Source organism: Ursus arctos, unplaced genomic scaffold (assembly GCF_023065955.2).
Source record: "Ursus arctos isolate Adak ecotype North America unplaced genomic scaffold, UrsArc2.0 scaffold_2, whole genome shotgun sequence".
NCBI lineage: Eukaryota > Metazoa > Chordata > Mammalia > Carnivora > Ursidae > Ursus > Ursus arctos.
This window is the reverse complement of record NW_026622874.1, coordinates 65,204,200-65,228,801: the sequence shown is the minus strand read 5'-3', so window position 1 is coordinate 65,228,801 and position 24,602 is coordinate 65,204,200. Positions and strand designations below refer to the sequence as shown.

General features: G+C 59.6%; 2 protein-coding genes and 1 long non-coding RNA gene across 6 annotated transcripts; 2 read left to right on the top strand and 1 right to left on the bottom strand.

Moving 5' to 3' along the window:
* The first annotated feature begins 329 nt into the window (after positions 1-329).
* On the top strand, positions 330-4,022 carry AQP10 (aquaporin 10). Its single transcript, XM_026485312.3, has 6 exons — positions 330-460; positions 840-966; positions 1,850-1,987; positions 2,085-2,203; positions 2,427-2,644; positions 3,093-4,022. Exons 1-6 carry the CDS (start codon positions 356-358, stop codon positions 3,289-3,291), a joined length of 906 nt encoding a protein of 301 aa, XP_026341097.1. The 5' UTR covers positions 330-355; the 3' UTR covers positions 3,292-4,022.
* Positions 4,023-4,235: 213 nt separating this feature from the next.
* Positions 4,236-24,212, top strand: ATP8B2 (ATPase phospholipid transporting 8B2). Of its 4 annotated transcripts, none has more exons than XM_026485310.4 (28): positions 4,236-4,402; positions 6,570-6,637; positions 8,678-8,736; positions 9,050-9,163; positions 9,291-9,389; positions 9,664-9,725; positions 9,826-9,898; positions 10,418-10,488; positions 10,738-10,817; positions 11,642-11,800; positions 11,965-12,053; positions 13,350-13,546; positions 15,709-15,917; positions 16,604-16,647; positions 16,925-17,090; positions 17,236-17,424; positions 17,578-17,693; positions 17,775-17,939; positions 18,025-18,136; positions 18,254-18,359; positions 18,448-18,592; positions 18,755-18,938; positions 19,039-19,262; positions 19,636-19,719; positions 19,986-20,231; positions 20,343-20,481; positions 21,968-22,098; positions 22,298-24,212. In XM_026485310.4, the coding sequence occupies exons 2-28, from the start codon at positions 6,607-6,609 to the stop codon at positions 22,802-22,804; spliced, it is 3,801 nt and encodes a 1,266-aa protein (XP_026341095.1). In that variant the 5' UTR covers positions 4,236-4,402; positions 6,570-6,606; the 3' UTR covers positions 22,805-24,212. The 4 variants fall into 4 exon arrangements, with proteins under 4 accessions (XP_026341095.1, XP_026341096.1, XP_026341093.1 ...); XM_026485311.4 differs by having other exon boundaries at positions 22,287-22,651; XM_026485308.3 differs by lacking the exons at positions 4,236-4,402; positions 6,570-6,637 and adding an exon at positions 7,165-7,402 and having other exon boundaries at positions 22,287-22,651.
* LOC130544206 (uncharacterized) lies at positions 10,027-11,973 on the bottom strand. Its single transcript, XR_008960307.1, has 2 exons — positions 10,886-11,973; positions 10,027-10,525 (listed from the first exon to the last, which is right to left on the bottom strand). It is a non-coding gene; the product is annotated as an uncharacterized LOC130544206 (long non-coding RNA).
* Positions 24,213-24,602: the final 390 nt, after the last annotated feature.

Here is a 24,602-nt window from a genome sequence, read left to right as displayed (position 1 = left end):
TCGTGAGCAGAGCCGGAGCAGTAGTGCTGCCTTCTGAGGTCGTTGAGGCCAAGAGCACTGACCCAGGAGTCTTCTTTCTACCCATCAGCATAGGAGACAGTTACTTCTGGGAGGAATGAGGGTGACAAAGTTGATAGAGCCCGGGCAAACTCCAGGCTCTGGTCATGCACAGGGCCTGCCCTTGGACCTTCTCCCGTCATCTCTCCCTCCCTAGCCTACACACGTGTACAGATACGCTGTTCAGGAGCTGAGCTAATGGGTTTTAAAGTCTTTTCCTTATCGTCTCCCCCGTCAGGCAGTAGTCGTATGCCTATGCAGAGGAGGGAGCAGCTGCCAGAGTCAGGCTGTCCTCACCATGGCCTGTAGCCAGCCCCTGGCCAGAGTCAAGGGCCGGCTCCGTATCCGAAGCCTCCTGGCCCGACAGTGTCTGGCAGAGTTTCTGGGCGTCTTTGTGCTCATGGTAATCTGGGTAATGGGGGAACGAAAGAGGGGAGTGGGCGAAAGTTTTTGGATCCTCCTGGTGTCTTTATTTCTTCTTCCTGGTGTCTCGCTTCTTTCAACTACCGATTTCTCTCCCTGTCCTTGCCCCTTCCATTCCTGCCCTACTCCCTAATTTTTATTTCCATTCCTGTCCATCTCTCATCCTCCCTTTCTTCACTCGTCCTCCACATCTCCCCTTTATTTCCATCTGTCTGCTTTTCTCCCTTCCTTGCTGACCCCTCCTGTTCATTCAGCTCTCTTGGCTGCGCCCCTTTCCTTCTCAGCCTCTCTCCCCCCTGTGGGTCTCCCAGGCTCCCCTATTCCTGGTTCCTGTTCCTCATCTTCCCTCTCCCCACCAGCTCCTCACCCAGGGGGCTGTGGCCCAGGCTGTCACCAGCGGAGAAACCAAAGGCAACTTCTTCACCATGTTTCTGGCTGGCTCTCTGGCTGTCATGGTAGCCATCTACGTGAGTGGTAACGTTTCAGGTGAGGAGGGTGGGGTCTGGTCATCAGAGGGGGTAGAACGTGCACGTGAGTGTGGGTACCTGGTGATGGTGAAAAGGCAGATCCTTTGGTGACTTGTGGACATTATCTCCTTGAGCTTGACTAGTGCCCTGGACTGAGATAGGCCTTTGGCCTGGTCCAGCCCCTTCCCTTTGTGTGTCTCTCCTCCACTCACCTAGCAGAGATCTATGGCAAGGCATGGGGTAAGTGCTATCTTCTTGTGTCCCCCTCCTGAGGCCCGCTGGGGTCCTCTTTGCACAGCACCTCACCCGGTTGTTCCCCAGACACGTGCTATGTCAGTGTGCCTGGCTGGAGCCTGGAGACATGAACGCTGTCTTAGAAAGAGCAGGCAGACCCTGGGCTTTACTGTGTGACCTTGACAAGTTGCATGACCTCCCTGGGCCTCCCCCTCCTGACACATGACAGGAACAGTAACATCTGCCTCAAGCATTGTGAGCAGCAGGGGCGCCTGGGTGGCTCAGTCGTTGGGCATCTGCCTCGGGCTCAGGGCATGATCCCAGGGTCCTGGGATCGAGCCCCACATAAGGGAGCCTGCTTCTCCCTCTCCCACTCCCCCTGCTTGTGTTCCACCTCTCGCTGTCTCTCTCTCTGTCAAATAAATAAATAAAATCTTAAAAAAAAAAAAAAAAGAATCGTGAGCAGCAGGGGCGCCTGGCTGGCTCAGCCTGAAGAGTCCGAAGAGTGTGCGACCCTTGATCTCAGGGCTGTGAGTTTGAGCTCCACGCTGGGAGTAGAGATTACTTAAAAAAAAAAAAAAAGTTGTGAGGAACAACAGCGGCATTACTGGTGAGTGCCTGGCAGTGACACTTCATGGGTGTTGGTTTTCTTTTCCGGATCCTTGAAGGGGCCCACCTGAACCCAGCCTTCTCCCTGGCCATGTGCCTCCTGGGACGCCTCCCCTGGGCCAAGCTCCCCATCTACTGCTTGGTGCAGCTTCTGTCAGCTTTCTGTGCCTCTGGGGCCACCTATGCCGTCTACTATGGTAACGTGGTTGGGAGCATCTGTGTGTGGCTAGGAGTGCCTTGCCGTGGTTTTGCGTGAACGAAGATGGAAATCCTGGGTGTCCCCCTCTCCTGCAGATGCCCTACAGAATTACACAGGTGGCAACCTGACGGTGACTGGCCCCAAGGAGACAGCCTCCATCTTTGCCACCTACCCTGCTCCTTATCTGTCCCTGAACAATGGCTTCCTGGATCAGGTTAGTGTGAGGGGGTGCCCTGGGAAAGCCCAGGTCTTTGCCCTTGTCCCCTGGGACTCCCTGGGATGTGGGGTTGGGTCCATCTCTGCGCCACCCCCACCCCAGCTGCCTGTGTTGGGGAAAGTCAGATGACATGGGTTGGTGGTCTAGGATGCCCAGGTGACAAAGGGCAGCTGGATCATCGGCAGCTTATGGGGGCCCCTCTGCCTCTGTCCACTCCCAGGTTCTGGGCACAGGGATCCTGGTTGTGGGGATCTTGGCCATCATAGACACACAGAACAAGGCAGTGCCTGCAGGCCTGGAGCCTGTGGCTGTGGGGTTGCTGATCCTAGCCATCGGGCTATCCCTGGGAGTCAACTGTGGGTTCCCACTCAACCCTGCCCGTGACCTGGGCCCACGGCTTTTCACCTACGTGGCCGGCTGGGGCCCTGAAGTCTTCAGGTGGGAGACTATGGCCTCTTCCCCTGGGGCAGTCCCTCTACTCTCCTCCCTCTGCTGAGGGCTCTGAGTCTGGGTCCCCAGCTCTCCCTGCTTACATAGTTCTCTTAGCCCTGGTTCTCCCTTTCTCTGTTACCCCTTCTCCTCTCCTTCCACTCTTTCCACCAAAACTGTAGGGATGGTGTTCTTGGGCATGTCAAGTCACCTCCTTGGCCATTAGTGACCTCATCAGCAAAATGAGTATATTCAGATAATTCCCTAAGGCAAGAGGCTGGACCAAGGCTCTCCTGGGGGCTCCTCTCTAAGCACTGTGCTTTGTTGCCAAGATACCCTCTTCTTGGTGTCCATCGCCCCAGGACCTTTCCGGAGCGCTCTTGTGACTGCCCCCAGTCCTCCACGGTGAGGCTAGGGGAGTCAGCCCTGAGGTCTTCCTTGTGTCCCTCTCTCATAGTGCCGGTAATGGCTGGTGGTGGGTGCCTGTGGTGGCCCCTCTGGTGGGGGCTACGCTTGGCACAGCCACATACCAGCTGCTGGTGGCTCTCCACCACCCGGAGGAGTCAGAGCCAGCTCAGGATCTAGAGTTTGCCCCACACAAAGCCTCAGACTTGGAAATGCCTGCCTCAGCTCAGTTGCCGAAGCTGCGATTCTGACACGACAGCCCTCACCTCCCTTGTGGACACTGGAGAGGGCCAGAGATCCAGGGCTGGTGACGACACATTCTGCCTCTGGACGAAGACACCAGCGTCGCCGTTCGCTATCGAGGCATCGAGGCATCGCTTCCTCCTGAGCTGGGGAGGATGCCTGGACGCGGCGATCCCGGGCCAGGGCCCTCCCCTCCTCTCCTATTCCCTTCTTCCCTTCTTCTTCCCGTCCTCTCGTCCTCCCCCAGCAGGTCTTCGGACCCTGATGGCTTCCGCGGACGTAGTGCGTCAAAGTGGCCGCCAGAGGGCGCGCCCTGAGCGGCGCGGGAGGGCCGAGGCAAGCCGGGGGTGGCGAGGGGGGCTTCCTGCCGAGCGGGTCCGCCTGCCGGGCTCCCAGCCCCAGAACCTCGCAGGGTGGCTCTCCAGATGGCGAGGGGGCGAGTCGGGCCTGCCTGGCGGCAGGGAGCGCCAAAGGGGGGAACTGAGGCACGGTCCAGTGCCCAGACTCTCCAGCCGTCTGTCCCGGAGAGGGTGCGGTGCGCCGCGGGGCAAGGCCCTGACTCCGGGACCGCGGGGCGCGCTCCGGGCCCCTTTCCAGCGAATAAGCGCGCCGGCGCTCCCTTTGGGGCGCCGGGCTGGCCAGTCCGTAGAGCTTGCGACTCGATCTCGGGGTCCTGGGTTCGAACCCCATGTTGGGTGTGGAGATTACTTAAAAAAATAAACTTGAAGAAACGGAGAAACGTCTGGGCTCGCTACTCTCCCGGCTAACTTGGCTTTTCGGCTGCGGGACGGATGTGCAGTGCTTGGGGTGGGAGAGGCGGCCTCGGAAGGGTTAAGACCCCCCCCCCGCGCCCCGCACAAAGATGGCGACTCCCGCTTCCCCTCCCCCTCCCTCCCCCTCCCCAAAACCCCCTCCCGCCCCCCGCCTCTGCCGCCGCCTCCGTCACTTCCGCCCCGCCGTGGCCGAAACTGACACAAAGTAGCGGGCCGAGCCCCGGGGGAGCGGGGCTGCAGCTGGGGGCGGGAGCCCGCGGGGAGCCGAGCCGAGCGCCCCCCGCCGCAGCCCCCGGCATGGGCAGGACGGGGCGGCCGGGGCGGGCGCCGGGCGCCGCGCGCTGAGGTGAGGCGGGGCGGGCGCGCGTGCTCGCAGGGACGAGGGTGCGGGTGCCTGAGGATGGGGGTCCCGAGGCCGTCCACACCGCGGGAGGATGGGGTGCTGAAGGGGGGGCACGGAGCAGCGAGGAGGGGAGAGCCGCCCTGAGAGTTTGGGGTGAGGGCAGTGACCCTGGTCCGAGGGTTTGGGCGCCTGGAGAAGGCAGTTCGGGGCTGGTAGGCTTTTTCTCTTAAGGTGGAGGTCTCTGTGCGTGGGCAAAAGCAGGGGCTCAAGGAGGGGTGGTAGCCGTGCAGATTCAGAGCTGGGGAGTGAGTCCTGGCATCTGTCCTTGGCGACGTAAGGTGGCCAGGGGTGCTGGTGGCAAGTGAGCTGGGGGGTCTAGGATTACATTTCCTTCTGTTCCCCTGACTGCCCACAACTATCCCTGCCAACCTCCTCTGAAAGAAGGGGTCCGTCTTCCCGGATTTGGGCTGGAAGGGAGCAGGGGCCAGGCCGAGAGGAGGAGCCGTTTTCCTCCATGGAGCATTGCCTTCTTCCCAGAGCTGGCTATTTTTATCCCAAATGTGACTGCAGAGGGGGCTGGGGCAGGGTGATGGGCAGGGCGACGTGGCTGGTGTGCCTGATGGTTCAGAAAACCCAGGCTGTGTGAGGCTGGGGAGAAGTGAGAGGGGTCCCCTGTTTCTGCCTCTCCCACTCTTGTTCCCTCCCTATTAGGGCCCCCCAGAGGGGGTTAGGTCTGGGACCAAGTCAGCTTTCATTCTCCCCCAGGTCCTAGAGGTAAAACAACTTTCCTGCTCCATGTCCAGACTCCTGGACTCCGAAAAGTGTGTGTGGTTCCTTCGTTAATTCTTTCATGGGACTCAAACCCAGATCTTCAGGCTGATGGCCTTTCTTGATTGCCTACCTATAGGAAGCTGGGGCTGGCTATGCAGCTTGGGATGCCCACCCTTCCATCCTCTCCTTTAACCTCTTCCTCCACACCCCACCCTGCCATGAGTCATACTCTAGACTGGGTGGAGACCCTGGCCAGGGCCCCTGGAGGAGGGCTTGGCATCTCTAAAACGGTGGGTGAGGTTTTTCCTCCTGAGCCAGGCACCCTTGGCAATCAGTGCTGGGGAGGGTCAGGGAGGTAAAGGACTTCTGGCTTTGTGTCTGTGTTGGGGTTCAGAAAGGGAGTCTGAGTTAGTGAAGGGACGGACTGGTGTGGGTGACGGGCTGTGGCCAGAGTCTGTAATTACAGAGGCTGGGCAGACAGGCAATCAGTATCTTTTTGGGCCGACAGGCTGGCAGGCTGTGCCTAGGAGGCCCGAGTCAGGGGCGCCGATGAGGGGGAGGGCTTTTCACCCAGACGGAGAAAAAGGAGGTGACAAGAGGACCAGGAACCCTGCTGGCAATAGGGATGAGGCTCTGTGATGCTGTCTCTCGTAGGCCAGGCCTTTTACCGTTTAGGTGAAAGGGACACGGGAAGATGGAATGAAAGCAAAGGCCTGTCTGACGGATGCTCCCTGAGCCTGCATCTACTGCCATCCTGATCGGGCCGGGCTTGTGGGGGGGGGGGAGGGCGACTCCCCACCAGGGTGGGCAAGGCCCCTCAGCTGACCTAGACTGAGAGGAAGTGGTTTGGGGGCTGTGTTCAGGAAATGCAGGCCATGCCTCTAGTGTGAGCTCCCCTGCAGGAGGTGAGAATGGAAGGCCTGGTGGGGGGGATGGAGGCATTATAAGCGTTTTGGGAAGGGTGGAGCCTGCCCACTTTGTTTCCTGAGGTTCTGCCAGGTGTTTCCTGGCTCAGGTTCCCTCAACCCCACCCTTTGGTGGAAACTCTGCTTTCCAGTAAACACAGGCACCACTCACTGCCACCAGGAGGGCACATGGGGGCATCCATTGCCCCGGGAACGGGTTCCCTGAGAGCTGTGCCCCTCCTGTCTGGCCACTTCACTCGGTCCCCTTCCTTTTCCTGTAGGTCTCAGCTTCTGTAAACTCCTAGTCCTCACACACACACACACACACACACACACACACACACACACACACCCATCTAAGGCTGAGGCATGGCGGGGGAGGCCCTGGGGAAGGTCAGACCTTGGGAAGAGAACCTTCAGGAGGAGTCTGAAGAGGGGAATGAAGGGCTTACCCTCACCTTTCTGACCTCACCCGTAATGTCACCTTCCTGCAGGGTCTCCCATGGGATTGCTGGCACCTTGCTGGGTGAGATGGCACTGTGTGCAAAAAAGCGCCCCCCAGGTAAGACGGGGCGGAAGGGGGGATTGGAATCCTTGGGATCATCAAGATTGGGTGTTACTATGGCTCTGGGAGCAAAGGGAGGAGGGACGACTGGCAGTGCGTCTGGAGGGGGGTCGATCACAACCCCTGCCATCCTGGTGTGTGGGGGGGAGCCTAGCAAAGCGAATTCTTCCCCCGGATGCCTGAGTTTCTGGGCTCTCTTCCCCGGGGTGCTGAGAACCTGCCCCTCTAGTCTTGGGGCACCTGAGCGCTTAGTCTTGGGCCTGGGGCGCCGTATTCCCACCTTCTCTCATTTCTCCATCCGCCCCGCCCTCCGGCTTCTCCTGCGGGCGGGGGCGGGATGAAAGCGGTTGCCCGGACAACACTGGCGGTTCCCCCCCCCGGAGGCGGGGCTCCGCGGGCTTCGCCTACGCGGCGCTGGCAGGCGCTGCCCTGCGGGCGGGGGGCGGAGCCGGGGCGCGCGTCGCGCTCGGGCCACTGGGCGCGCGGGCGGCCGGGCCTGGGGGCGGCGGCCGCGGGGATGGCCGGGGCTGCAGGTGGGGCGCGCGCCCGACGGCCGGGGCTCCCCTCTGAGCGGCCGTGGCTCGTGCGCCTGCCCGGGAGGCCGCCGCATCGGCGCCGCTGAGGCCAAGGACAGACAGACAACCAGCCCGCCCTCCCCCGCTCAAACTGGGATCATGACGGTCCCCAAGGAGATGCCCGAGAAGTGGGCCCGGGCCGGGGCGCCCCCCTCCTGGAGCAGCAAGAAGCCCTCTTGGGGGACAGGTAACGGGAGGCAGCGCCGGGCAGCTCTCCCGGGCCGGCGCTTTCCCCTCACCCTCACAGCTGGTTGTGCTCAGCCTTCCCTGGTCCTCGCCTTTCCAGACCCAGCGATGCTGGCTCCGGAGGGTCTGGCCCTTGCCTCTCCCTGCACGGTCTTTGGAGACGACGCAGGGCGGGGGGTGGGCGCAGAGCGAGGGCTCCGCACTGGGAAGTTTCTGGGAGTGAGGTGCCCACGCAGGGAGGGCGCCCTCTGAGTAGGCCCAGGGTGCCGTGTGCGGAGGGTCTGTTACTGCGGGGCGCTCTGCAGGGTCTTTGGAGGGCGGAGGGGAGGGGTCTGCAATGCTGCGTTTGGCTCCAGCCCTGGTTGAACGCCTCACCAAGGAACCCCCCTTTTCGGCTTGTGGCCCTTGTGACCCCCAGCGGTGGGCTGGAGAGCCCTTCCTGGGACAGCCGGGTGTCCTGGGACGCGAACTTGGTACCTGCGGTCCCGGATCAGTGTGTGTTGAGGACCTTGGTAGTGCATTTGTCACTCAGTGACAGGCCTGTTGTCGAGAGGCGAGGTGTGCAGCTGGCGCAGTAAGGGTTAAAGTTAGAGAGAGCAGCCCTTTAGAGTACAGCCCGTTCCTGCCTCCTTCGTAGCGCCTTGGTCCGCATGACCCATATCCCTGACCCCCCTTCTCCTCGAAGATGAGCTTTGGAATAAGGTGATGTCATTGTGGGCCAGTCAGAAGGCTCTGCGGGTGACATGTGACAAGCAAAGGCTCCTGTAGGGGTACCGCACGTGGGGCTGTGGGGCCGGGATGCTGCCGCAGAGCAGTTGCAGAGCTCGGAGGGGTGACCCTCCGTCAGCCACTCACCCCACCCCCAGGTTAGGAGGAGGGCAGTGCCCTGGCTGGATCTGCAGGGATTCCCAGGGGAAGGAAGCTTTTCGTCTGCAGCTGCTCTGTCTTCTGGGGACTCTTGAGGCCTTACTGGTTAAGGTGTTAATTAAAGGGGTGGGGGAGGGGATCTGAGTGCCCCGAGCACAAGACCTTGCCATTGTTGGTCTTGTCCGGTGAATGAATGCCTGCAGAGCCGAATGGCCAGGCTGGTGGTGAGAGGGACCAGAGGGGAGACCGGGGTGGCACGTCAGGTGTGGCACTAGCTCCTTAAAACTGTGTCCCGTGGAAGGATCCAAGGGTCTCCGTGGAAACCCCACGGAGTGCGTAGGCCTGACGAGGTGTTGGGCCGGCCTGCATCTGCTCCTCCTGACCGCTGCACCCTCACACTCTGTTGCAGAAGAAGAAAGGAGGGCGCGAGCCAATGACCGAGAATACAATGAGAAATTCCAGTATGCGGTAAGTGACTTGGCTTGCTCCCTGAGCGCCAAAGGCCAAAGGGCCCCTTGAGGTTGGAGCCAGGGAGGGAAGGCAGCCCCCTGGCCACTGTCCATCTGCGACTGCTGATTTTTTCATGCCTTCCCCTGGCAGTGCCGCAGGACACATGGACCCCGTGAGGGTCCCTTCTCTCGGCCCCTTTCCCCCTCCTGTACCTGTGGTTGCTGGCTTTTGGGGGCAGAGGTTTGGGAAGTGTCGATGGAGGAGGCAGACTCTGCCTGACTCTGGGCTGGGGCTGGAGGCTGTCTCCTGATCTTCTCCCCCACTGCCATAGAGTAACTGCATCAAGACCTCCAAGTACAACATTCTCACCTTCCTGCCTGTCAACCTCTTTGAGCAGTTCCAGGAGGTTGCCAATACCTACTTCCTGTTCCTTCTCATTCTGCAGGTGAGTGCCCTGTAGTAGACCCTTTGCGGCTTGCGAGGCCAAGTCAAGTCAAGGAAGAGAGAGGTTGGGTGGGGGGCGGGAGGGGATGGGAGGGGGCCTCACAGCCACACCCTCTCTTCCCTGGCAGTTGATCCCACAGGTGTCCTCCCTGTCCTGGTTCACCACCATCGTGCCTTTGGTTCTCGTCCTCGCCATCACAGCTGTTAAAGATGCCACTGATGACTATGTGAGTCACTTCCATTCTTCCATTTCTGCCCCTCTTCTCACCTCCACTCCCAACGTGCTCTCCTCTGCCTGGCACAGGTCCCTGGGCACTGTGCCATTCCCCTCCTGGCCCCTAGACCTGCGGCACCTCGGCCAAGGGCTGGGGGCAGAGCCAGGGGGAGAGTAGATCTGCGGACAGGTGCACTCAAGGTGGGACCGGGCGCGCTCTGCATTCCACTCATCATCTTAGTCCCTAGGAGTGGGGAAGGCATCTTACTTTTCTTCCTTTTTTTCAGTTCCGCCACAAGAGTGATAACCAGGTCAATAACCGGCAGTCCCAAGTGCTGATCAATGGCAGGTGAGTGCCTGGGGGAGGCTGGGGGCCTTCAGGAGGAGGTGGTCCCCCAGGAACTTCCCTCGCTACTGACAGCCTCTTCTCTGTCTTCTCATTGCCTCAGCCTCCAGCAAGAGCAGTGGATGAATGTCTGTGTTGGCGATATTATCAAGCTAGAAAATAATCAGTTTGTGGCGGTAAGGGAGGTGGCCCTCCAGGGCAACAAGTCTCTTCCCCTTTTTTTGGCAGATAGAAATGAGTCTTTCCTGGTTTCCTACAGCCTCGTAATGACCCATGGATTGAACTTTGTTAAGTGGGGGGCTTCTTTTTTGTTTTTTTAAAATATTTTATTTATTTATTTTTTGAGAGGGGGACAGTGCACGTGTATGCATGTGTGCGGATGGGGGAGGGGCAGAGGGAGAATCCTAAGCAGAGCCACACCCGGTGCAGAGCCTGTCACAGGGCTTGATCTCAAAATCCTGAGATCACGACCGGAGCGGAAATCAAGGGTGGGATGCTTAACTGACGGTGCCCCCCAAGCTCTCTGACTGGGGAGCTTCTGCGTCATATTAATACACCTGGGGCTGGCTTCTTTCCAGCCATGCACGCTTGGGACTAAGCAAACCAAGAACGCTCAGGGAAGAGGAGGGGGCCGGAAACAGTGCATTGCAAGTGGGGGTCGGGTCTTTGAGCTCCTCACCAGGCTTTCTCTCTAGGCGGATCTCCTCCTCCTTTCCAGCAGTGAGCCCCATGGCCTGTGCTACATAGAGACGGCAGAACTCGATGGGTAAGTCGGATGCCCAGTGTCACACATCTTCTGCCTCCTTAAGGGTAAAAAGCTTGTTATTTGGAAGAGATTCCCAGGTCTGGGATCTATACCTTTTGGAAAGTTTTTAGGGATCAGAAAGGCTTTGGGTATGTGCAAGTATTGTGTACTCAGTCGTGTGGAGGAGGGTGACGCCCCAAGGTCAGGTGCTCCCAAGCAGAATCTAGAGGAAGGGAAGGGAACCAGGACTTAGGGACACTGTCCTTCCAGAGAGACCAACATGAAAGTGCGCCAGGCAATCCCAGTCACCTCAGAGTTGGGAGACATCAGTAGGCTCGCCAAGTTTGATGGTGAGTGACTTTGCAGAAGCGGCTTGCGGGCGGAGGGGGCGGGTTGAGTTTGGGGGTTTAAACTGCACCTGTTCCTTTTCGCTGTGATGCAGCTCCCTGGATTTTTCTTTGTGGGGAAGTGTCAGCAACGCAAGGTGGCTTCCCCTCCTTTTGAGTTCACGGCCATTTCAGGTCTTCATGGCCCATAGCTCCCTCCTTGCTGTGTGTGTTAGAGAAATTCAGTTTGCTTTTATTTGGCTCCGGATAGTGATAATGCTCCTTTATGAGAAGGACAAACCATAGTGTGTGCGAGAAAAAAGCCGCCTGCTCCCCAGTTTTGCCTGCGTAGCTAGGCAGGTGCACGGCCCTTCACTGTGTATCCGTCCGTGCCCTGCGTTTATCCAGACGTGAGCGCAAAGCAGGAGTCCTGGTGCACCCAGACCTCCACGCCCGCGTTGCCTTACCTGCTAAGCACCGTGTTGCCGCTCGCCGACACCCGCCTCCTTCCTTTCCACGGCTGCATGATGTTGCGCAGAGCTGGCCTGTTCTAACTTACTCAGCTGTCCCTCGACCATTCGTTGTTTCCAGGTTTTTGCTGTTCAGAGGGTGCTTCAGTGAACCTGCCGTGACCTGTGCTGTTATTTCTGTAGAACAGAGTCCCCAGAGTGGGATCCCTGGGTCGGAGGGTGTGTGTCCTTTTAATACCCATTCGTGGCAGCTCAGTCCTCCCGCAAAGTCGCCTCAGTTCACCCCCCGGCAGTGCGGAGGCCCCTGCCAGCCGTGTCTCGGCTCGAAGTCAGGCTGCAGACGGCGCCTGGAGTGGCGGCTTCCTGTCTCCCGCTCAGGTGAGGTGGTCTGCGAGCCTCCCAACAACAAGTTGGACAGGTTCAGTGGGACGCTCTACTGGAAGGAGAGCAAGTTCCCCCTGAGCAACCAGAACACGCTGCTGCGAGGCTGTGTGCTGCGGAACACTGAGTGGTGCTTCGGGCTGGTGGTGTTTGCGGGTGAGCCTCCGCCGCCGGGGACCCGGGAGGGCGTGGGGTGGCCTGAGTGCGCGGTGCCCTCAGAGCCGGCCTTCTCCAGCTCGACGTCTCCTCCACCCCGACGCCCTGCAGAAACCAGGCAGAGTGCTTCCGTGGCTCCCCCACTTCCTCCCCTTCCTTTCTAGGTCCGGACACGAAGCTGATGCAGAACAGTGGCCGGACAAAGTTCAAGAGGACAAGTATTGATCGCCTGATGAATACACTGGTGCTCTGGGTAAGGCTCCTCCCAGGGTCCCCTGCCCCTGCCCCCCCCCCCCCGGCCCCGGGCCGTTCCCGTTGCTCCCGCCTCTCCTCCCTAGTCAAAGGCAGTGCTTCTTTCAGGCTCCCTTTAGACTTGGAAGATGTGATTTATGAGAACCTCAGGAACGGGCGTGAATTAAGGGCTGAAACAAATCTTCCCTTGTCTGGATTCCAGTTTCGGTGGTGACTTAGCGTGGCACGTCGGCATCTGTTTGCTTTTGCCGGGGACAAGGAGGCCTTCACGGGGGTGGAGGAGAGAGAATTAAAAGGAAAATTTCCATTTGGCGGATGGGTGGTGAACGGGGTCTTTCCCCTGACTTCTAAGAGTGGAGGATCCCAAAGGAAAAGTTTCTGTTTTAGTTTTTGGCCATTCCTGAATCCTGGTCTTGTTTGGCTGGAAATTTGAGCTCCTTGTTGGGCTCTCTTCCCCTTCTTGCGCCCCCACTGCCTGCTGCCGGACCCCCACAAGCCAGCTTGCAAAGGTTGGGCCAGCCTCTGGAGAGAAGCGTTTTGCCCTGGCCTTGAAGGGTTTGCTGAAGCCTCGCCCGGGAAGCCTCGCCCGGGATAGCGGTTAAGTCTGTCGCTCAAAGGCTTGCATCGCCCCCTGGCGGTCCCTGGGCCGCTGGCTGGCTCTTGTTTGCAGAGCATCGATGGTGGATGTACTTTGGAAACAGATGGTGGACATCAGACAGTGGTCTGTTTTTTTCTTTTAACCACCAGAACCTTCTTAGGATCCTTCTTCAGGGACTGCAAGATTTATTTGACTCATTATTTTATTTATTTGTGAGAGCACGTGCGCGAGAGAGCACAAGCAGGGGGGCTCAACCAACTGAGCCACCCAGACGCCCCAGGACTGCAAGATTTAAATCTTTTAAAAGAATCTTTTATAGTCTTTAAGACATTTTTTACTTGCAAGTAATCTATATTTTGAAGATAAAATTTGTTTCCCTGGTTAAAAAATTTTTTTGGCCATCTGTATGAGATCATGAACATTATAGAAACTTGGCGTTTTTGTTGGCTTGTGGGAGCTCGGCTCAGGGAGGTGGGTGATGGCTTCGTCACATTGAGAGGAGCTCACGCGCACCCCCTCTGACCGTCTGGGAAGGGCTCCAGGCATCCGAGCTCCCCTGTCATACAGTGAAGAAAGATGTTCAGAGACAGGGCTGCATGGTGGTCGGCTTTGGGGTGTGAGTGGTGACCTTCAGGGATGCACTTGGTTTTGGGGGCTTCCTAAGTGGCAGCCTCGCCTCGGTTTCTCATTTCTCGCCAGATTTTTGGATTCCTGGTCTGCATGGGGGTGATCCTGGCCATTGGCAATGCCATCTGGGAGCATGAGGTCGGGACGCGCTTCCAGGCCTACCTGCCCTGGGACGAGGCGGTGGACAGTGCCTTCTTCTCTGGCTTCCTCTCCTTTTGGTCCTACATCATCATCCTCAACACCGTCGTGCCCATATCGCTGTACGTGAGGTACGCACTGGCTTTGCCCGCAGTCTCCCAGGAACTCGGGGTCCCCGGCAAACCTTTCTGTGGAAATGAAACCTTTGGGAAGGAGCTTGGAGCTCCTTCTTGTGCCTCGAGCATCTCGTTCTCTGTTCTCGTTTGTGTGCGGAGCAGGCTTCGTCACTGTTTCCGGGCACTTTGGACTGTGTCAGAACAAAAAGCCGATCGATTCATTCGACGTGCGTTGCTTGCGCGCCAGCTTCGCACCGTGCCACCCGCAGAGACATATTAGGGATGGGCCCTGTTCCCTGCAGAAGCTTTAGTCTAGTAGAGACAAATGTCTAAACTCCTAAAACAAAATGGGAGTGAGTGCTGTGGGAGTCCTTCTACCCACCGGCGAGTGTGGGACACGAGGGGATGCAGGTGTGCAACGTGGTGTCTGCCTTCAGAAGCAGCAGGCTGGGAGGGGAGGGGAGAGGTGCAAGCAGTGCAAGACACCGAGACCCCACGATCCGCTGTGACACCATGTGGGAGGCAGAGGACCCTGGGAATGGGAAGAGCATCACTCTGGGCAGGTAATCAGGGAGGACATCCCTGAAGAGGTGGCTGGGCTGGATGCAGGTGGAGCCTGGGGGAGAGGGTAGACACAGGGCATGGATGTGGGACCCTTGGGATGGTCACAGTTTGGCAGTAGCACAGGGCATGACCGGCTTCCAGCTGACCTGGTTCCTGACAACAGAAGATCTTGACGCGCTGTCAGTACTTAGTAAACTACTGAAAGGTTATTTAAAAACAAAAAAGTCCCAGGAACGTGTCAGGAAGTGTTGGCTGGCGGTGGTGAGCAGCATGAATGGGATCTGGGAGACATCTGGGGTGTTTGAGGTACAGAGAACGCGAATGGGGATGGGCTGGTGAGAACGAGCAAGAGAAAGAAACTTCCCAGTGTCCTCACTGCCTTGCGCTCGAGGTAAGGGGGCCTGAGACGTGTTGAAGGAAGTGCTTTCTGGATGTTTGGGACTCTTCCTAAGGCCTGTGTTTCATTCACACAGAATCCCCAGGTACGCCTCAGGTCCCCCCTCCCTGGAGTCTGGTGCCGCCGGCACTGACCAGACAGAGGTGGACAGTTTGGGCTTTTCTAGAACACTGACAGGAGACGCCCGGCCACGTGGGGCCCCGGTTTCCACACGTAACGTGGGAACACTCCTGTCCCACCTTCTTCATAGGGATGTGTTGTTACTGGGTGGATAAGAGATTAACTAGATTAGAGGGTCAAACATCGGGTGGGAGCCTCGTCGCGGCCATCACTGCTCCTTCATTCCCGCTGAAACGCCTTCCTGTTTACCGTCTAACTCGTCCCCATCTTTGGGCTTGCTGCTCGAGTTTTGTACCTGCTCGCCCAGCACCCGTGGTAGCTGCTAAGAAAGCCTCTTGCTAAGTCTGATCGGGCTCCAGGGTGTGTTGGGGGCGAGAGCAGCTCCGTGGGGAGAAGGCTGAGAAGATCCCTCTAGCCAGCTGCATGCAGATCCAGCCCTGGTCAGGCCACACACAGGGTTCCAGGGACACCCCATGGCTTGGTCTCCTTCCTGGGATGCTGACAGTCCATATCCCGAAGGGAACGCCGGTGGGCCAGAGATGGGGAGGACCTTGGGCTGTGCACAGCGCCCTGCCACTGTCGCTTGGCATGATTTCCCGCTGCGGACTCGCGGCTCCGGCCGCCTTGCTTTCTGAAAGCACCAGGCGGTAGTGGAGCCCTGAGCTGGGCGGAAGGAGAGTGCTTGCGGTGGGCAGTGAGGGGCCGGTGCCCTCACTTCTCTCTTCTCTTCCTTCCCTCACACACTTTCTCTTGTTTTCTCTGCATGGTTTCTGTGTTATTAGTCCTGAGGTAAGAGCTGGTCGAGTGCCTTGTCTGCAGTCCCTCTCCTCTGCCCGTGCTGTCCGTCCCGCCTGCCCAGGCCCTTCGCACCTTCTTGTCTGGAGAGCATCCGAGGGTCGGGGTCAGGGAGCTCCCGGCCGGCCGCGTGGCCGGCTCCACTGTCAGCACTCCTTGCCCTTCCCACCCAGGTTCCGTGCCCAGGTGTCCGCTCGTCCGTCCTGTCTGCCCCCAGGCGGGGGGCCTGCAGCGAAGGCCCGTGTGGGGGGGGCCCCTCCTCGGCTCCCTGCCCGAGCTTTACCGCCTGTTCCCTGTGCAGCGTGGAGGTCATCCGCCTGGGCCACAGCTACTTCATCAACTGGGACAAGAAGATGTTCTGCGTGAAGAGGCGGACGCCCGCGGAGGCCCGCACCACCACCCTGAACGAGGAGCTGGGCCAGGTGGAGTACGTCTTCTCCGACAAGACAGGCACCCTCACCCAAAACATCATGGTCTTCAACAAGTGTTCCATCAGCGGCCGCAGCTACGGTAGGGCCGCACCGCGGTGACCCAGGGCTCCTGGCCGCTGTCGTCTTGACATGTGGGGTTTGCTTCTTTCCTGCTCGGTCTGTGGGGCCAGGAGAGCATCCGCATCCGCCCCAGGTCAGGCCGCAGGTGTGGTGCGCCTCCCCTGTCCCATGCAGCCCCTGCTGGTCACAGCCCCAGGCAGGAGGAGGCTCTGTGGCTGTTTGAAGGGGCGTTGGTGGAGTGCGAGACCCTCCCCATGTTGTGTTCAGGGCCCTTGTGCGTCTCTGGAATGTGACCGTGGTCTCCAGCGTGGCCTTGCTGCAGTGGCCTCGCAGCTGAGCCACAGGGTGGCCCCGGACGGTGTGTGGGGTCTTCCTGCTTTATGTCCTAAGCTGGGCCTGTGGCTCGTGTGCGGGACTTTGTCCGTGGTTAGGCCTGCAGGGTGCAAGGCATCTGAGGGGGCCTGGGGGCCTGGCAGGAGAGCGGGTGGGTGTGCTGGGGACAGGGACACGGAGCAGTGGGGCGTGACTCGGTCCTGGGGTTCTGAGGACCCACGGAGCCTGGAGTTGGCCGTGTGGCTCCACGGCAGTGGCTCAGTGGTTGGGGTTGAGGGTCCCGGAGGCCTGTGGGGACTGTGAACTGCAGGCTCTTCTCCACGGCGCTGACAGTGCTGACACTGCTTCGCCTTCTGTCCTGGCTGTGTGCAGGGGACGTGTTCGATGTCCTGGGACACAAAGCTGAACTGGGAGAGGTAAGGCCCGGCCTCTGTAGCTGCTCTGTGCTGATTCAGTGTAGGGCGCTCGCCCGGCAGCCGCGGGTACGGGAAGGAGGGAGGTGCTCTTTGGTCAGGAAGTGGAGGCCGCCTGGAGAGCTAGGTGTGTTCAGGAGCTGGGAGCAGAAGGGAGAACGTGGGGTCCGCAGCGGACAGGGTCTCGGGCTGTGCCCTGGAAGGGGAGGAAGCAGCGGGGTGGGGACCCCCCCCCAGGGTGCAGCCTGGCCACCCACCCTCTGCGCTCTCACCGCTCTAGAGGCCAGAGCCTGTCGACTTCTCCTTCAACCCTCTGGCTGACAAGAAGTTCTTATTTTGGGACCCCACCCTCTTAGAGGCCGTCAAGATGGGGGATCCCCACACGCACGAGTTCTTCCGTCTCCTTTCTCTGTGTCATACCGTCATGTCCGAAGAAAAGAACGAAGGTGAGCCCAGGGCCGGCTCGTGCTCTCCCCACCCGGACGGCTGCCCTCGAGTCTGCTCTGTGGCGCGGCCAGGCGGGGCTTCCTGGGCAGGTCACGGGGCCTGGGGTGGCCGCTTACAGCACCCGTGCTCTTCCTCCCCACTCAGGGGAGCTGTACTACAAAGCCCAGTCCCCGGATGAGGGGGCCCTGGTCACTGCAGCCAGGAACTTCGGTTTTGTGTTCCGCTCTCGCACCCCCAAGACCATCACTGTCTACGAGATGGGCATAGCTGTCACCTACCAGCTGCTGGCCATCCTGGATTTTAATAATATCCGCAAGCGGATGTCAGTCATCGGTGAGGCCGGGACCAGGCTGCCTGGGGCACTCCGGGCAGCATAAGGGCCTGCAGTGGGTGAGGGGTGCTGGGTGGCCCTTCCCTATGTGGCAGGTTGGCGGTCTTTGCCTGCTTGAGTCTTTCTGGGACTTTCTCACCCTGCCCCGATTATAGTGCGGAATCCGGAAGGGAGGATTCGTCTCTACTGCAAAGGGGCTGACACGATCCTGCTGGACAGACTCCACCCCTCCACCCAGGAGCTGCTCAGCACCACCACTGACCATCTGAATGTAGGTGTGAGGACAGGGGCCCGGTGCTTCTGAACTCAGCGTTGTGGGGGGAGGGGAGGCTGACCTTGGCTCTGTCCCCAGGAGTACGCAGGGGAAGGGCTGAGGACCCTGGTTCTGGCCTACAAGGATCTGGACGAAGAGTACTATGGGGAGTGGGCCCAGAGACGGCTCCAAGCCAGCCTGGCCCAGGACAGCCGGGAGGACAGGCTGGCCAGCGTGTATGAGGAGGTGGAGAGCGACATGGTGGTATGGGCTGCAGAGTGGGCCGAGGGTGGTCAGGGAGGGCTGGTGCCTGGGACCCTCCTATCTGGAACCCCTGTGGTATTTTCAGCTGCTGGGTGCGACAGCCATTGAGGACAAGTTGCAACAGGGGGTTCCAGAGACCATTGCCCTCCTGACGTTGGCCAACATCAAGATTTGGGTGCTGACCGGAGATAAGCAGGGTGAGAGCCCCGCGGGGCAGAGGGGGCTGCATCTGGCTACAGCCCCATCAGGCCCTCGCATGAGCCTAGACCTCAGGCTGGAGAGTGGGCTGACCTCTTTGATCTCTGTGTTGGTAGAGACGGCCGTGAACATTGGCTATTCTTGCAAGATGCTGACGGACGACATGACAGAGGTGTTCGTCGTCACTGGCCACACGGTCCTGGAAGTGCGGGAGGAGCTCAGGTGGGCAGAGGCTTGAGGCAGGCAGATGTCCTGCACTCACAGCCCCTGCTCCTGTCCCAGAGCCCATGGGTGCATTTCCCCTTCCCAGGAAAGCCCGGGAAAAGATGATGGACTCGCCCTACGCTGTGGGAAACGGCCTCCCCTGCCCGGAGAAGTGTTCTTCCGCCAAGCTCACTTCTGTCCTGGAGGCCGTTGCTGGAGAGTACGCCCTGGTCATCAACGGGCACAGCCTGGTAGGCACCTGTCTAGAGAGCCCTTCTCTCCACAGGGCTGTTCCGTCTTACCTTGTTCTCTGTCCCCGGAGCTCAGCGCGGCTGCAGCCTTTCAGGGGCTGGGAGGCGTGACTTCCCTGTGTGCCCCGGGAAGATGGGGCTCTCTCAGGCTCTGTGTTCCAGGCCCATGCGCTGGAGGCGGACATGGAGCTGGAGTTCCTGGAGACGGCCTGTGCCTGCAAAGCTGTCATCTGCTGCCGTGTGACCCCATTGCAGAAGGCGCAGGTGGTGGAGCTGGTTAAGAAGCACAAGAAAGCCGTGACGCTCGCCATTGGGGACGGAGCCAACGACGTCAGCATGATCAAGAGTGAGTGTGGATGTGCGGGGCAGAGGGGAGGGAGGCTCCGCCCTGCTGGGACTCTGAGTGCGTGACCCCTGCTTCCCCTTGTCACCACTTGTCCCTGTAGCGGCTCACATTGGTGTGGGCATCAGCGGACAGGAGGGCATCCAGGCCGTGCTGGCCTCCGACTACTCCTTCTCCCAGTTCAAGTTCCTGCAGCGCCTCCTGCTGGTGCACGGGCGCTGGTCCTACCTGCGCATGTGCAAGTTCCTGTGCTACTTCTTCTACAAGAACTTTGCCTTCACCATGGTCCACTTCTGGTTTGGCTTCTTCTGCGGCTTCTCCGCCCAGGTAGGGCACCCGCAGCCGCTGCTTGCCTGTGTGCGCTCCCTAATGGCGGAGATCTTCTGTCCTGGCCGTCGGGTGGCCCTGCCCCGGGCCCAGCTGCTGTCTGGTTCACGCGTTAAAAAAATATGTCTCGAGGGGCTCCTGGCCGGCTCAGTCCGTGCAAGCTGCGTCTCTCGGTCTTGGGGTCGTGAGTTTGAGCCCCACGTCGGGTGTAGAGCCACCTTACAAAAACAACAAAATGACAACAAGCACTTGTTGAGGGAGCAGAGGCGGGCTCCTAGGGCTCCACACGCCACTCAGCAGGCTTTCTCCGCCCGATTCCTGGTGAAGAAAGAGTGTGTGTTTACCCCTCTCTTGCTGTCTGTTCTCTTCCCAGACCGTCTACGATCAGTATTTTATCACGCTTTACAACATCGTGTACACCTCCCTCCCAGTCCTAGCCATGGGGGTCTTCGACCAGGTGAGGGGCACGGGGGTCAGGGGCTGGGGAGGGGCGAGCTATGAAGACGCCACGTGGATGGTGTGTGTGTGCCCACTGCCCGCGGTGCCCGGGAAGGCCGTGCTCCGCTCAGCGGCAGCTCCCCTGTGACTTCCCTGGGTTGCTGCACAGAGATGGATGGGGGCTTGAGAGGGATCGAGCTGCCCGAGAATGTGGGAAGGAGGAGGCGGGATGGGCTGTGCCCTTGGCTCTCCTGAGGCCTCCTGGACCCACTGGTCCCCCCACAGGACGTGCCGGAGCAGCGGAGCATGGAGTACCCCAAGCTCTACGAGCCCGGCCAGCTGAACCTTCTTTTCAACAAGCGGGAATTCTTCATCTGCATCGCGCAGGGCATCTACACGTCCGTGCTTATGTTCTTCATCCCCTACGGGGTCTTTGCTGAGGCGACGCGGGACGACGGCACCCAGCTGGCCGACTACCAGTCGTTCGCAGTCACTGTGGCGACGTCATTGGTCATCGTGGTCAGCGTGCAGGTATGAGGCAGAGCAGGACCTGCCCTCTGCTCCGTCCGTGCGGCCGCCCTGGGCCCCGGTTCTCGTCCCGGGAGAGGTTGCTCTTTCTGCCTCTGACAGCTGCTTCCACAGATCGGGCTGGACACCGGCTACTGGACAGCCATCAACCACTTCTTCATCTGGGGCAGCCTGGCTGTCTACTTTGCCATCCTCTTTGCCATGCACAGCAACGGGCTCTTCGGCATGTTTCCAAACCAGTTCCGGTTTGTGGGTGAGTCCCTGTGGCTTCTCCGCGAACTGGGCAGGTAGCTCACAAGCAGAGTGGGGTCATTTGTCCGGCGCTCCGTGAGCCACATGCTCTGCGAGGTGCTGTGGGCATGTCGAGGAGTCTCTGACCTGGGCTGGCCCTCAGGGGCTTCTGTATCCGGGAACGTGAGAAGAGTCCTGCCAGGCCCTGGGGGCCAGGCCCAAAGGGAGGTCGAGGTCGAGTGGTGGCAGATCTCACGGTGAGCAGGGCAACTGGTTGCGGGTGGCCGGGGACAGTCCCGCAGGCGGCTGCAAGTGTAAGCGGGGCGGATGAGAGGCCGGTAGCACATGGGAGGTGTCGGGATGCCAGCCTGTCAGGCCTTGCTTGAGTCATTCGCTAGGAGTCTTTTTTTTTTTTTTTTTTTTTTTTGAGGAAAGAGAGGGGAATGGCATCAAAGGGTTGCATTAGAAAGGTGAACCTGATGGCCGGTGAGGAGCTCCTGTAGTGACTGAGTGCCAGGCGTGCAGACGGGGCTGCTGGGGCGGGGCGCAGGGTGAAGGACAGGTGCAGAGGGCGCCCTGGGTTGCGATCCGCTCATTCATCCCCTCCATGGGCGTTTGGTCAGCACCTGCTATGTCACCTGCTGTCCTGGGCGCTGGGGGCGCAGCAGCTGAGAGAACAGGCAAACCCTTCCTCTCCGCATTTCGCATTTCAGTGAGGGAGACAGGCCGTTTTTACAAGTTAACAGATGGAACGTCTGAATTAATACGTCTTACAAAAGACATCAAGCAGAGTAGAGAGGGACGAGGTAGTCAGGGAGGACCCCTTGAAGAGAGGACGCTGGCACAGAGAAGTCTGAGGAAAGGGGAGAAGTGAGCCTGGAAGAAGAACCAGTAGGGGAGCCCTGGGGGAGCTTGCCTGGAGGTCCCAGCAGCAGGGGAGGGGTGTGCGGAGGAGGGGCTGCAGCAGGGGAGGGGTGTGTGACCGGAGTGCAGGGCCCGCCTGGGTGTCGGGGGTGAGAATGGATCCAGATCCTAAGTCCTTCTAATTCAGGTTAGAACTTCAGATCTGACTCTGGATCTGATAGGGAGCCGCGGGAGGGTTAGGAGCAGGGGAGTGTCGGAACCCATTCGTGTTTTCAGGCCGGCAGTGGCAGTTTTGAGGATGATAAAGCGCGAGGGCAAAGGCAGAAACGGGAGGCCCGTTAGGAGGCTCCGGCGGTAACCCGGTTGGGGCGAGGAGGCAGGGAGCCACGGCCTAGTCTGAGGGAGGAAGCGGGATTGGCCGGAGAGCTTCTGGGGCCACGGGGTGCGCGGTGGCGTTTCCTGAGCTGGGAAGACCTGGGGCAGGTTGGCGTGGGGGGGGTGAGGCTGGGAGGTGAGGCGTCCAGGAAAGCTGGTAAAGAAACGGGTGTGAGGTTCTGGGGGGTCAAACGTTCGGGGAGCAGGGAGGACGTGGGAGCTGAGCCGGGGCGAACAGGGCCGCCCCCGTCTGCCGCTTGCGTCCCCAGGCAACGCCCAGAACACCCTGGCCCAGCCCACCGTGTGGCTGACCATCACCCTCACCACCGTCGTCTGCATCATGCCTGTGGTGGCCTTCCGCTTCCTCAAGCTGAGCCTGAAGCCCGACCTCTCGGACACGGTGAGCGGCCCGCTGTCCGCCGGGGGGCCGGGGGGCCGGGGGGCGGCTCGGCGAGCCCCGTGGCGCGGCCGGTCACGCTGGCGGCGGGCACCCGCTGTCTCTGGGGACAGACCCCCATGCAGCCCGGGGCTCCAGTCCCTCGTCCGCGCCGTCACCGACGCGGCCCCTTCCCTGCGCTGCCCGGCCAGGTCCGCTACAGCCAGCTGGTGAGGAAGAAGCAGAAGGCCCAGCACCGCTGCCTGCGGCGCGTGGGGCGCACGGGTTCCCGCCGCTCGGGCTACGCCTTCTCGCACCAGGAGGGCTTCGGGGAGCTCATCATGTCCGGCAAGAACATGCGGCTCAGCTCGCTGGCGCTGGCCGGCTTCGCCACGCGCTCCAGCTCCAGCTGGATCGAGAGCCTGCGCAGGAAGAAGAGCGACAGCGCCAGCAGCCCCGGCGGAGGGGCCGACAAGCCCCTCAGGGGCTGAGGGCTGCCGCCGGGGCGCCCGTGCTGGCGACCAGCACGCGGGGCGTCCGGCCACCGAGGGGACGGCTTCTCGGAGCTGTGGGCCCCCGCCCAGCCTCGTGTCCCTCCCCGCGGACTCTGTCCCGCTGGCCTCCGCGTCCCGCTGGCCTCCGCGGCGGGGCCGGGCCCCGAGGGCGGAGCAGGGACGGGGGCTCGGGGAGCCAGCCCCGGGGAGGGGTCAGATGTGGAACCAAAAACTGAACGAGAAGTCGAGATTGGGTCTGCCCCTGCCCTGCTCGGAGCCCCCAGGGAGACTCTAATCTCTGTATTTTTTTACTCCCACTCCCCAGAGGGGCCGAGAGCCTCTGTTCCTGAATTACACAAGAATGTATCATGCCGGGAGCCAGAGATCTGCTGGGGCCCACGGGCCCCTCATGTTGTGTGTGTCTCTCCTAGATTTGTGTTTGTGTCCAGTTTGGTTTTGTGTTTTTTATTTGGCAGGAGGAGGGGGCCTCTGACTTCTGTGTTGTGGGAAGAGGAGGCCAGCCCCCAGGAGTGCCCCCGCTGGCTGGGTGGGGTGGTTCCTCGGAACCCCGCTTGCTCAGGCTAGGCCTCCAGCTGCTGGGCCCTTGAGGGCTGCAAGGCTGGCCAGGGAGGGAGCACCCCAAGGGGTCTGCAGAGCACGGAGGAGGATTTGGTCCCGTCTGCTTCCTCACCTTGGGAGTAAGTGCCACTTCCTCCCCCAACACGAGTATCAGTTCCTGGGTCCGTAAGTCCTGCTGGTGTTGGACTGGAGCCTGGGAGTGCAGTCCCGTCATTCTCTGACCTAAAGCTGGGTATAAGATGTAGTCCAAAAAAAGAGATTTCTTTCATTTTAAATTTGGATCTGAGTTCATTAGCAGAGTCCCGTCTGTCTTCCCTCCTCCTCCATCATCTAGCATTTTCCTGTACCTACACCCAGGACGAGAGGCGGGGCTGGGAAGCTGGCCTCTGCTTCTCTCTTCTGGTACACGAGGGGTCCCACCCCTCCAGGCCCAGCATCCAGCAAGAGGTGTGGACAAGTAGGAGGGCGGGACTGGCGGCGAGGGGCAGCGGTGCCTGGCAGGGCCTGGGCGTGCCTGTCCTTCCTTCCCACCATCCACACCCCAAATCAGACTTCTCCCGGATTAGTTGCTACCAGTTCAGTCTTGGTAGCAGAGGGGCTGCTAAGAGATGGTGTGGAGCTGGGAGGGGCACGCAGGTCTGACACACCCAGGGAGGTGGGCTGGGCAGCGGGCAAGGGGTGGGGAAGCTTGGCAGGGAAATCCCTTTTGGCCACACAGTTTACAAACCCAACATCATGTCTGTTTGTGTGTCTCTCAAGGTGAGAGTCTGATTTTTATACCAAAGAGGAAATGATTTTTTTTCATATTTGATTTGTCTATATTATATAAATATATATATAAATATATATATATATATACAGTTATATATATTATTTTTTTGGTTCTCTCTCGTTTTTTTAAGGAGGGAGGCAGTACCAAGTTGCATTGAGCTGTAATTAAGGAACATTCTGTATAATTTATGACACATTTCTATACTTGCAAGAATTATATCATTTTATGAACATAGAAAAAATGCCTTTTTATAAAATTCCAATTTCTGAGAAGTGTGCAGTTTGTCTCTTTTCTACTATTCAACCAAGGCCGGTGGTAATGGAAAGACGAACTGTTTAAATGGAATCGAGTGGGTGGATGTATGTCGAGGTGGAGAAAATGGAGCCTGGCTGGCCTCTGCACCCCTCCTGGGACTGAGTCTTCGGCTGGACGGGGCAGTGGGCAGACCTGGGCACTCGTGTGGCCCATGGCTGGGCACTTAGGGCCTTGAACCGTTTGCTTTTCCAGACAAGCCACCTGCACATTCCAAGAGTTCCCGTACGCATGGTATCTGGGTGGGGAAAGGACCAAGGAAATATCGTTTGTTGATTTTTTCTTACCCTACGTCTTGTTTTTCCCACTGGCAAACTGGGCCTCCCACCTCCTAGCCTCAGTCTTCCCGGTTTTTCACAGAAGTGAACATC